The 13,036-nt window shown below is 31.5% G+C and overlaps 1 protein-coding gene across 1 annotated transcript; it reads right to left on the bottom strand.

Annotated features, from left to right (window-relative positions):
• Nucleotides 1–4,687: 4,687 nt before the first annotated feature.
• On the bottom strand, nt 4,688–12,803 carry LOC142641048 (cucumisin-like). The gene is made up of 10 exons (XM_075815406.1): nt 12,678–12,803; nt 10,821–10,906; nt 10,031–10,125; nt 9,692–9,935; nt 8,940–9,450; nt 7,517–7,620; nt 6,233–6,451; nt 6,037–6,148; nt 5,661–5,887; nt 4,688–5,267 (listed from the first exon to the last, which is right to left on the bottom strand). Exons 1-10 carry the CDS (start codon nt 12,771–12,773, stop codon nt 4,748–4,750), a joined length of 2,214 nt encoding a protein of 737 aa, XP_075671521.1. The 5' UTR covers nt 12,774–12,803; the 3' UTR covers nt 4,688–4,747.
• Nucleotides 12,804–13,036: the final 233 nt, after the last annotated feature.

Raw genomic sequence — 13,036 nt, 5'->3', positions numbered from 1 at the left:
AACTCCCCACAATATACCTTAAACAAAATTAAATTTTATATTACAACACGTAATATATAGGTCCTCTTAATTTAAGGCTTCAATATGACTATACATAACTAGATAATTAGATTTCGTACTAAAAAAATTTCTCTTAAGAAGTTATCAGTATATCAAGAACAAATAAGTTAACAGGGTTGCTAATTCTGTAAAAGTTTGTGTATCAGCCATGCTTGTAATAAACACTACTAAAAATATGTCTACAATTATATATCCTCCAAAAAGCGACATCACCAACAACTAACCAACAATGACACAAGTGCAATAAATTGTGGAAGAAGAAAAGTCTACGCCAAGACCGAGTAAACCCACACTTAACAAATTTCCAACGTTGATAAGACTAGAAAATGGGAATTCACTGCATACCCATCTTACCTGTCAATTTTTTTCCTCCTTTTTTTCTCACAATACTGGCCCATGACTTATCAGTTTCGGTAGGCTAATTAAGCCATGAAAGGGAAGAGGCTTGGCTGTCCATTAAAGAACGAAAAATACTAAGCCACGTGAGACAACTTGTGTCTCATTGTCCACGTGATAGATTATAAATGATGAAGAAAAAATAATAAATTACTGTAAAAGTAACAAATAATTAATCACAATCTAATATGTAAGATAATTATGATAAAATTAGTAACAATTTATATGATACTAGAATTACTCGGAAGTCTCCTACCCTATTCTTAGTCCTAAGAGCAGTCTAGTCAATGTTGTTCACTCAAAGTGTACGGGAGAGAAATGGACAATTTCAAGGAAGGAATTGAACTTGGGCCAAACTAAAACGTCTTCTGACCTCAAATAGCTTTTGTCAAGCCCGCCAACAAACTAAACTGTCCGAAGCCAACACTAACAATCTTCTGATCTTATCTCAAATAGTTATTTTAAAAATAATTTGCTGTTTTCCAATCACAGAAAATTGTAGGTCCAAAAAAAAAAGTGTGTTTAACGTCTGTTTTAAGAAAATTGTTCTCCAAAACTCACTAGAGCAGGTTTTTTTTTTGGTTTTAAATTTAATTCAGTCTTCAAAGGTAGTGTTTATTTAAATAATAATAATATATGTTCTTGTCTTTAAACTCATTCGTCTCTTTCTCTCTCAATATCATAACGACTTGAGATTTTTATTAGTATTTATAATTGTATCTATCCCACACATTTACAAAATAAAAAGTAAAACCATATTTCTTTTTTGTTAAATTTTATACATAAATCAAGATATTTGATTCTTTATATGAAATTAATCAAGTTACATATTGTATTTGACGATTTGTCTTTGTTATGAAAATGTTATGAACATACGTATCATTTTTTTTTTTTGAGAAATAAGATTAATACTGTTAGGATTAGTGCTCTTAAATCCTATTGTATGATACTTTGTATAACATTATGTATGACTGAATGAGATGCATAGTATTGGTAACATAAATATTTGGACATTATCATATAGTCTATGAGATGCATAGTATGCGATTTATGTGATTTAGTCACAGAAAATATAGATCACAAGTTCTTTATAAACTCAGAATTGTAGTTTGTAGCCGGTGATGAAATTGGTTTCATCTACAAAGACTATAACATATCAACTAAGATGATTTGTCTTGATCATGAAAGTAGAGACTTCTAGTTGATATGTTGATAAGTTTTAAGAGTTAAGACATATTGAATTGGACCGCTGTGAGATTTATTATTCTCCTAATGACTGTCAAATGAATAAGAAATCTCACGACTTCTATTTATATCAACTCTTAATCCTGAGAGAATAATGGACATGATCATGAAGTGTAGGTTACTTTGATATATCATGAGTGAAATCTAAAGTCACGATTAAAATCTCAGTATGTTGGGTAGCGGCATTTAGTGTTGATGGAACATATATTCTCAAAATTGAATTTATAATCTCTTAACGGAAATATAAAATATTCTCTTAAGATAAGTTTAATGGGTTTAGTTATTCAGAGTGTTAGGTTTAACCACTTTAGTAAGGAGTTACTAAAATATATATTTATGAAATTGGATTTCATAAATATATGATGAATAACTTAAAGGATTAAACCGGATACTCAAATATTAAGATGTAGTAATCTTCGAAGTGACAGTCTATATTCATGACTTTGTATTACTATGAATATTTTATGAAGGGATTGCATGTACAATAAAATCTTGGGATATAATTTATTAATAAGGCCTAGAGTGCAATTATATTTATATAGTGGTATTAAATATAATTAATGGTAACTTTGGGCTTGTCAAAAGTTGACAGAAAAGTCCAAGGCCCGTTGGAGCTAGAGTCTTATTTGTTCCCTTTTGGTCCCACTCTAAGCCACACACTAAAATCCAATTGGAAATACCCAAAAAGCCAGCCCAATTGGATAATCAGTTAGATACAAAGGGAGAAACATACATAATTTTAAAAAAGAGACACTGTTATGAAATGATGTGTATATGTGAGTGCAAGACACTCTATTATTCTCCCTTAGAAACTGATTGAGAAACCACACTTCTTGGACGTAAAGTGAATTGGGGTGAAGATTAAAAGTGTTCTCAAGTAATTCTGATCTTTGGTTTTGAATTTCACTGCACCAAGGTAAATTCTTTTGTTCTTGAATTCTAAAAGGCGTAAATGCACTTTTAGTCCCTAAATTTTAACTTTTTTTCATTTTGGTCCTTACATTTTATTTTTACCACTTTTAATCCCTATACCAATTAACGCATGATATTTAAGTCTTTTTTATCACCCAACCAACAGAGAAGGCTGATGTGGTTGACGAAGGAATTAAAATATTATTAAAAAAGTCCCATAAGATAAAATAATATAAAAAATTTCTAAACTTCTTATTTAAAAAAAAATTAAATTAATTTTGTTACTTCTCTTGTTGTAATATACTAATTATCAAATTAGCTAAACATAAATATAGAATTTCCAAAATCAGAAACAAATTCTCAGATCAAAACCACAAAATCAGCATCAATACCAACTCACATAATAAATTGAGAGGCATCAATTTTAAAGAATTCAAAACCTTCGATACCACAATACACAAAACAAAAACCAAAACACAGCATTCTCCTCTTTTTTTTCTTGGGAAACAAACAGGGTTAGAGAGAGAAAGGACTTGTAAACAAACAGACAGAGTTAGGATATGTTTGTTCTGAGAAATGTGAAAGATCTTCACAGCGGACGATAGCATCTGTACTGTGGCAGCATTTTGGCTCTTCGTTCGGAGATGAAACTACAGATGTGCAAAGAAAATCGACAAGAAATGTGGGAAAAGTTGAACAAGGAGGGTTACCTTAATTTATTTATTTTGGAGGGTTATTAGTGACCTTGAAATAAGTCTACCTAATTTAAGCTGAGCCCAATATATTAGTGTTTTTTTCAACACTTATTATTGAACCCTTGAAAAGAGTGGATCGAAGGTGGTGGATGTGACGAGCGAGCTGTACACGTACCGGAAAGAGTGGAGAGGGACGCAGTACTGAGACAGCACGACGAAGAACGCATTGGCCAGATTGTTGATGACGGCGGTGGCGAGCAAACGGCGCATGGCAGAGATGAGCGTCGGCGAGCCGCGGTAGGTTTTTTTCCCCCGAACGAAGCGGAATTCGAAGATGGTGCCCTTAGGGCTGGTGACCTTGACAGAAGGATCGGTGTGGACATACGCGTTGTAGAGGTTTTTGGAAGGGGCATTTTGAAAAAACTGCTGCCAGAGAGGGGCGAAGTGGAGGTTGGAGTTGGTGAGGAAGAGGAAAGCGATCTTGAGTTTAGGGTTTTTGCTATTTGGGTTTGCTTGGGTCTGTAAATTTGGATTAAGGCGTGTAAGGACTTTGGGTTTGTTGAAGGTGTTTTGAATCCTTGAAGGTCTTTGTGTTTGTAATGGGAATGTGAAAGAATGACAGAGTAATTGTTGAATGTTTTTGTGTTTTGTAAATTTATGGGTTTTGTTGCAAAGGAAATATAAGAAAAGAGAAAAAAAAATATTGACTTTTAAAATTTCTAGGCAAGGTTTGCTGGGAAGAAAATGAAAAACATGATTAACGGGAAGAACACATGTTTTAGATTCATGTGTTTCTCAAAAAAAGAGAAACAAAATTAATTTAATTTTTTTTTCTTTTCTTTTTTTAAAAAGAAGGTTAGAAATTTTTATATTATTTTATCTTAAGTGACTTTTTTAATAATATTTTAATTTCTCTGTCATTCACTTCAGTTTCCCGTTAATTAGGTGACATATAGGATTTAATATCACGCGTTAATTGGTTTATGAACTAAAAGTAGTAAAAATAAAATGTAAGGACTAAAATGAAAAAAAGTCAAAATGTAAGGACTAAAAGTGCATTTGCGCCATTCTAAAATTTACATAATATATGTTATTAATTGCGAATGAAGTTGAATCGTTAATTTTCTGCTGTGTATGTTTTGTATGAGATACAAATCATGTTTTTCCAACAAATACACCATTATCTTAGGTTCAAATTGTATCAAGTTGACCCTAATTACATATCAGAAAGACATTATCTTTAATAGAGGCACTACATTTAATTACAATCAAGTAGCAAAAGTTTACAACCATTTTTCGTGGTGTAATTTCATCACCGCTATCATCCTTCTTTATATGAGCATAATACTTCAAAGCTTTTGCTTTATTATTAATATTATTTTTGAAACCAAAGTTTTTGCTTGCTTAATATTGGTAATACATGTTCCATATATAGAATGTCAAAATGCTTCATACACAACAATGGGGCTTCTCACTTCAAATGTGCCATCATCCCAAATCAAAGAAGCCGAGACTATTTGTCTATCTATTGTTCCTTTAATCATAAGGGCAAATGATAGCTTTTGTTTGAGAGATGTAAATGATAGAACACTAGGGTTCACTTTGATACTAAGTCCAGGAGGGGCACTCACTTTAGCTTTGTATGTAGATGTTGATGTTCCAACATTGGTGACCGTCCGATTGAAAACATGACTTATAGAATTCGAGGATGGTGTGGATAGAGCAAAAGAAGGATAGTTTAGATCGAAAACTTTTCCATTAGTACCTTTGGAACAACTACTATTGTCTCTAGTAATAGCTTGTAATAACTTCGTACTGTATCCTTGTCCACACAAAAAAGCTATGTAGTCAAGTGCATCAGTATCATATATTAAACTAGGATTTGCACCCCTATGTGGATTAATATTGCCTGCACCATATGCAAATTCAACTCCAAAGCTCTCTTCAGGATTCATGGGGACAATTGCAAGTAATTTACCAATTTGGTCGTGGTTATGGTTATATTAAAATGAGGATAAAATACAATATTGATTCTTAAATTTTAATTTACCAACTATATTAGTTACTAAAGTTTAAAGTATATATCTTTTATTTCCTAACAAACTTAAGGTAATCTTTTTTAATTATTCAACAACCGTCAAATCTCTCTAATGAAACGATGACATGACCAAACTAAAAACTAACATATCATCATTCCGTTAAACATGCTAGGAAGATAAGACGAGCACTCTAAACTTTAGAGACGAAAGAGACTCACTTTTGTTAGGGATTTGAAACAATCATTTTAAACTTAAAGAACAAACTAATTAGTTTGGCCTTAAAATGACCAAGATTAGGAACTGAATATAGCTATTACCAGTAGTCATAAGAGCAGATTTGATAGCTGCAAGTGACCATGTGGGGTGGAAAGATTTGATGTAGGCAGCCGACCCTAAACTATGAGGGCAAGACATTGATGTCCCCGAGATTATATTATATGACAATGCTCTCTTATCAAAACTGACATCAGAAATTGGGGAAATTGGAGCAATCGGTGACCATGAAGCTAGAATGTCTACTCCAATAGCAGCTAAATCAGGCTAAAACAACATAAAATATATTTCAATTAGAAGAATAATACCAATAATTCTAGGAGTGTAACATATTTTACAACTTTATTCACCACTATTAACATAGCTAGTTGTGATTGATGCATAATAAAAGTGATTACTGATTACTAGAAAGTTACCTTGAGAATGTTGTGTGTAGCTGGGTTTGGACCTCTGGATGAGAATTCAGCTATGTAAGGTGCAAATGGATCTTTACGGTCATCAGTCTTAAGAATAGTCGCAGTTGGGCTCCTAGAAATTGTGCATCTTGATTAGGATTAGTATGTCCTATGAGTTGTGTAGTCCTTAATTGTCTAAGGTATTTTAGATTAATACCTTGTTGAATTTATGTACAAGTAAATATTGCCACCATCCTCCAAGCTAAGGTAAGTTGCAGGCAATGGAAACGCAAAAGCCCCAGAACTGGGGCGTCGGCCTTGCATCACAGTTCCAACTGCACCAGCTAAGAGTTGTCCAACCCCATAATTCTCAACATCACAAAGTACAATTTTACCTTTCACCAAATTTTTGTCCAAGGAATGTTCATAGCAATACCTGCATTTTTCCAATAAGTTCCATTTTTTTAAAACTAGCTACCAACTTTTCTTTTATAATACTTCCATGTTAGAATGTGTCCATAATTGGTACACTTTTTTTTAAATTTTTTTTTTAATTTGATAGTTAAGTGGATGAATTTGAATACTGAATATTTCCATTAAAAATACTAAAAAAATTCAATTGAGTTATAAAGTTCTTGATAATTGGTACCACTTTTTTGAAGCACAAGGAATATTTCACTTGCTAGTTTAATAGATTTAAGTACACACGATTGGCAAATGGTTTAAATTTTTCTCCTTTTGTTTATGAGTAGTTCTAAGACTACAAACTATTCCACAACTTTTTTCCTACAACTCTAACATGGCAGACTGGGAATGTTTAACTATCACTTATGAATAGGCTCACAATTTTTTTCTTCACGAGTCACACTTAAGGGAGTTAATCTCATATCGGGGGCTGTACCAATTTGACCAGTGAAACGATATATTTTGGTGCTTGTTAATACTGGTGTACCGTTTCGGATTTACCGTTATTTATATATATATATATATATATATATATATATATTATAATAAATATAAAATTTTACCATAAAACATTACCTCAATTTTGAACAAAATATTCATGATTTTAGACTTTAGCATCAATTAAAAGAAAAAAAAAACACAATATAAAAAATTGAAAGCTTAATTGTTCATTGCATACTAAGAAAACAAATAATACTTATAAGTTAATGCAAATAAGTTATCATTTTGTCCTTACAAAAATTACAAAACAAAAGAAAAGTTTTTTTTTGTACCAGCTAATAATACCCAAAATCAGCCGGTATGGCCAGTACTGCTGGTATTTAAACCGGTACAAAATGTTGGTGTTTCAATACCGTTATACGTACCGATACGGTTGGTATTGGTATGGTATTGATCACCTTGGTCACGTTTTGTCACATCACAATTATGACAAAGAAGTTGTGTAATTTTTTGTAATACTAGAATTTTTCATTTTGTATATGTATATATATAAAAAGTTAAGGCTTATTTAAATTTTCCTTTTTTTTTCAATTACCTGGACATGGATGAATCATACTCTTCTGTCTTGTTTGGTGCATCTCCACCATAAATTATTGGATACGTTTTATTTTTGAGGTCAAATGTATTAATTGAAATGCCCTACACACAAAGTAAAGTAATTCTTCAAATTAGTTTGCAGTTTTAATTTTGAGAATAAATTCTATAAGGATGGGGTGTAAAACCCATATTTTACACCATCCAATAAGTGATTGTTATATCAACATTTTACTTAAAATTCAATACATTCTACCACACCAAATAACATCTCAATAAATTCCCAAATTAGTTGGATGTATATATGGGTATTAGAATTGATTAAGTGTGATTGTGTTTATTCTTAAATATGTGATAAGATGATGTGGTATGTTGAGATTGGAGGGATAAAATACGGGTTTTATACCACATCCTTATAGGATTTAATCTCTTTATTTTTATACCATAGGCTCTACACATGCAATTCGACACTATTAAGGAAATGGTTCGCTCAACACTTTCAAATATAATGAAACTCTATATATCTCACATTGAGTGACTGAGAGTGTTTTACTTTATGTTTCATCAATTACCTTATACTATGTGCCTATATTTTACAACAAAGTTTCTCTCCAAGCTAATTTGGAGAGAAACCCTACAAACTCATCAATATATCTTTATATTGAGTGTGAATTTTGAAAATCTAACCGTCAGATTGCAAGTTCTTATTACATTCTTAATGCTTACAAAATTTCAAGAAGATCAAAGATCAATTGCAATGTCATCAAATAAATGTTATAATTTCAAATTTTTGTGATCTAAAGTTGTATATAAAAAATAAGTTAATTGATTAAATAGTAAATAACATCCAATTTGAACGAAATTTGATACGTATGTTAAAAACATAAGGAACATGAAATTCAATGGTTAGATTCTCAAAATTCACACCCAAAAAAGAAATATATGAGAAGTTTGAAGAGTTTCTCTCCAAATTAGTTTGGAGAGAAACTTTGTTCTATATTTTATATATCTTAATTTATTATTACTTTATGAAGAAAAAATAGGAATGTGTGGTAGACTACAATTGGTGAAGTGTAAAATAGAACACCAAGAGTGAGATATAGAAATTTTTCCTTATGTATTAGCATTTTATTAATGTTATTATTTTTCAAAAGAAAAAAAAAATTACATAGAATCTTTTCTTATAGGTCAAAAATAAAAATAAAAATTATTATTATTAAAAAAATTCCTAAATTCCAAGATGAGTGTTATATTTTATCCTTCACCGATAGTACTTTACTACATATGTACTTATTTTTATCCTTAGAAAATAACAAAAGTTTACAATGGGAGGATAGGCATGACATACTACGTACAATTGACAAAGTGAAACAGTTAAAGTAGGCTAACTTATTTATGTTCCAAAACAAGGGCATATTAATTACCTCATAGATCTTGTTGTTACCTAATCGGACCTTGGTGTAGAACTTTCGGTCTATGGTGCTTGCAGCCACAGAAAGAGACCATGGGGCGAAGCTTGAGAGTGTTGCTAGATATGGACCCCGGTTACCAGCAGAAGTTGATGTCAGTATTCCATTTCTCATAGCATGAAAGGCACCAATGGCAATTGTATCTATAAAATAGTTGTCAGAAGATCCACCAATTGAAATAGATATTATGTCAACCCCATCAGCAATGGCATCATCGAATGCTGCAAGAATATCAGCATCATTACAGCCAGAATACCAACATACTTTGTACACAGCAATGCGTGCTGATGGAAGCCCTCCTCGTGCTGTTCCCAAACCAAGACCTTGTACGCTAGCCTTGCTCACCAAGTTCCCAGCTGCTATTGATGCAACATGTGTTCCATGGCCTTCTGAATCTCTTGGAGATCGAAAATCTTCTTTTTGAAAATCTCGATCGCTACGGTAATATTTTGCTCCAATGATTTTACTGCGTTAATTGTAATCACATTTGTTAGTTGTACTTTTGACTCTAAATTTATGTGTTTGGCACAACGTTTTTCACAAAATTTTTTTCTTGTTGCTAACATGGCTTTTTGTGATTGGAACGATATTACTTTCACTTGCTCTACGATCAACATCAATTTTATTGTTCACTTATTTACAACAAGTCATGTTAGTAATTTATAAAATACAATACAAAATGTAATAGATGGATGTTAAAGATATACTTGTTGCAAGTGAAATTGGTTGAGGCCTGGCATTTGCCCTTCCATTTGCTAGGTGGTGGACCAAATCCTTTGTCATTAAAGCTATCAGACTCTGGCCAAATTCCAGTGTCGAATACTCCTATAATGACATCGCTCTCAGTTGTTGGTCTATTGACTTGCTTAGGAAGGCCAAGGAAGTCCCATGACCTTGTTGTATGAAGCTCTTTTTTTTGGTTAGGGAACACCGACACTACCCCATCCATTCCTACATATTCATTGTTACATAATTTTGTTATGAATTCAAGATTTTTTTTGGGGGGGGGGGGGGGGGGGGGGAATTTTGTTTTTTGGTTAACCCACCAGCCATTTTTTGAGCTTCTTGCTCAGTTAGCTCCACTGCAAATCCATGGAAACTCCTTTTGTAGCTATAGAGTAAAGATTCTGGACCAATATGGCTGAAAGTAGGCATATGCATTTTGACAGGTTAGGACCTAGAAGCATTTCAATGCCTGATAACTATAACCATATATTTTTAATGTTATTGAGATCTTGTTAACTTTTTTTTTTTCTAATTTTTTTGAATCTAATGGATAAATTAAAAAAAAATCATATTTATATAAATTACAAAATTGCTAAAATTATTGAAATTGATAATAAAATAATAGCTAATAAAAATACAAAATGGAAAAAATAACTCATATTACATAAAGTACATTTTTTAAGTTTAATTTTATCAAAACATAAAATGAAAATGTAAAATGGAATTTTAACCAGGGTAGTGTTTCAAACTTTTTGAGACTTTGGTAATAAAATTTTATATATAATAAATAATATTAATAATTTTAAGGTAAAACCACAAATATATATTGAATGGAGAACATTTATATTGAATCACATAATCTTAATATTATAATAATATGTAAAAATCAACGTTTATTATATTACATATAATTAATCATGATATAAGATTCTAAAAAAACAAGTGATATAAATATAAATACAACATGTGAGACTCCACTTTTTATTTTCCCACTATATATAACATGACAAAAACTTATCGTTAAAAATGTCAAAAACTTATTGTTATAACAAAAAAAATTAAGATTCATATAGTGAGCTTATGGTGGTGCCATTATACTACTTTTATAACCTGCCGATGACATCTTGTAGCATGCTTGTGTATAGGGATGATGTGGAAACCTCATCCCTCTTGTTGCCCATATACACAATATAAGCCTGCGTGCATAATATCATATCATATCAAGAAAATAAAGTTAGTTTAAGTCATGCCTAAAAGTCTTCCTTTATGTGTATTTCACTTTATTCTCTACTAATCAAAATTTGCCACATAATTTTTTCCCCTTTGAGAAGCATCCAAAGTTTGAAATGTAAGGGAGAAGCAAAAATCAAATACTACATACCATGCGTCAATTGGTGGCAGGTATAGAGCTAGGGGAGTTGGGTGGGGAGACCAAAGGGGCCATGGCCCCCATAGCATTTCAAAAATCTCCTTAACACAAAACCTATTTTAGAATTTAGCCCAATAAAATTAAACTTGGCCCCTCTAAACAACCTAACAACATCACTGCCCTCCTTAAAAGAAAGCCCAAATAACAAGCCAACAACTAAAATTAACGATTGGCATATGAAAGCCCAAACATTTACCAAAAATTTACTAAACCCATCATATTCATATAGTCAAAATCTCACTCCCCAAATTTTTTTTTTAAATGCCCAAAATTAAAGCTGGTCCAATCACTATAGAAAGTCAATAGTGTAACTAAAGTAGAGGCTAAAATATTATAATAAGTTTATCTAAAAAGCAAATATTTGATTAATGTTGGTTGAGCATTCAGATTTGATTTCCTTTATTTAATAGCAATTCAGTATACATAAAAATTTTAACAACATTTTTTCATAAAAGTTGAGTTGACAAACTTTTCGTAGTTTTCATATAAGTTTATCATTAACGTCACTTTTTAACTACCATTAACGATTAGTCTCATCAACAAATGAACAATTTTTTGTCAATTTTTTTATATTTATAGATTTTCCCTTTTTGTCAATAAGTTTATCTAAAAAGCAAATATTTGATTAAAGTTGGTTGAGCATTCATATTTGATTTCCTTTATTTAATAGCAAAGCAACATACATAAAAAAATTTAACAACATTTTTTCACAAAAGTTGAGTTGATAAACTTTACGTAGTTCTTATATGGTTTAAATCGATAACATTACTTTTTTAACTACCAGCAATAATTAGGCTTGGTTCGCGTTCAGCGCTTTCCATCTTCTTCTTCTTCTTCTTCTTCTTTTTTTTTTTTTTTTCTGCTACAGGGGACAGCGCACTGTGCGCGTACTGTGTGTGCACTGTTCACCTACTTTTCAGCAACTTTTTATTAAAAATGGGTCTCGCAGTACTATTTACACATTTAAAAATTATATTGCTGCAGTGTTTTCAGTTTTCAACTGTATCCAAACGGACCCTTAGTCTCATCAACAATTGTACAATTTTTTATCAATTTTTTTGTGTTTATAGATTTTCCCTTTTTCTGAAGGTTGTTGACTTACTAAATATTTAATAAAGACTTTATTTTTTTTTTGAGGAACTTTAATAAAGATTGTTGAGCACTTGTTTTTAGTTTGACATCTTTATATCAAAGAGACAAAGAACATTTCTAGACATAAATATTAACTTAGCAATAATAACTAATATTAACAACAATCTTAATTATAGCAACAATTGACTTTGGATTTTCTGTTTTCTTGTATTTTTTTTTTCCTAGCAAGTAGCAATCATAATTAATCTGTGTAACAATACATGTATGGTAATGTATTAAAAAACAATCATTTTGTGTTTTTCAGTTTGTTTATAAATTGCTAATATTGAATGAGTGTTATTTTGAACTTTAATGAATTTTTTTTATTCATATTATCCACTTAATTGAAATTCTGGCTTCATCCCTAATTAATGCAACTGTAAATTAAGCGGGAAAGTATAATTTACCTTTCGATCATTCTGAGAAGTTGAGTGACCAATAGGCAGAGTGGAGGCGAAGCTGAGAAGGAGAAGGATTAAAAGACTCGTGGTTTTGCCTGCCATTGGAGGGTCAGGTCAGGTAGCTATAAATCTGGCTAGCCTGTTATAAATATTACCTGCACAAAAGGTTTCGGTTCAACTGAAACTCCAGCCCTTTCAAAACACCATTGATGCTCATGTATTATGATTCATAGAGGTCAAGTATAGTCACAGCTCCTCCAAGTATTTAAGAATCAAGAATTTAAGGAAAACTATAAGTTTTACCTTGATTTATAGTGGCTGCCAATGGTGGGACTATGTAGTGGCATAGCCGGCCAAGTGAGCAG

Source organism: Castanea sativa, chromosome 6, assembly GCF_040712315.1.
Source record: "Castanea sativa cultivar Marrone di Chiusa Pesio chromosome 6, ASM4071231v1".
NCBI classification, from domain to species: Eukaryota; Viridiplantae; Streptophyta; class Magnoliopsida; order Fagales; family Fagaceae; genus Castanea; species Castanea sativa.
Note: the sequence above shows the minus strand (reverse complement) of the source record. Positions and strands in the feature narration are given on the sequence as shown.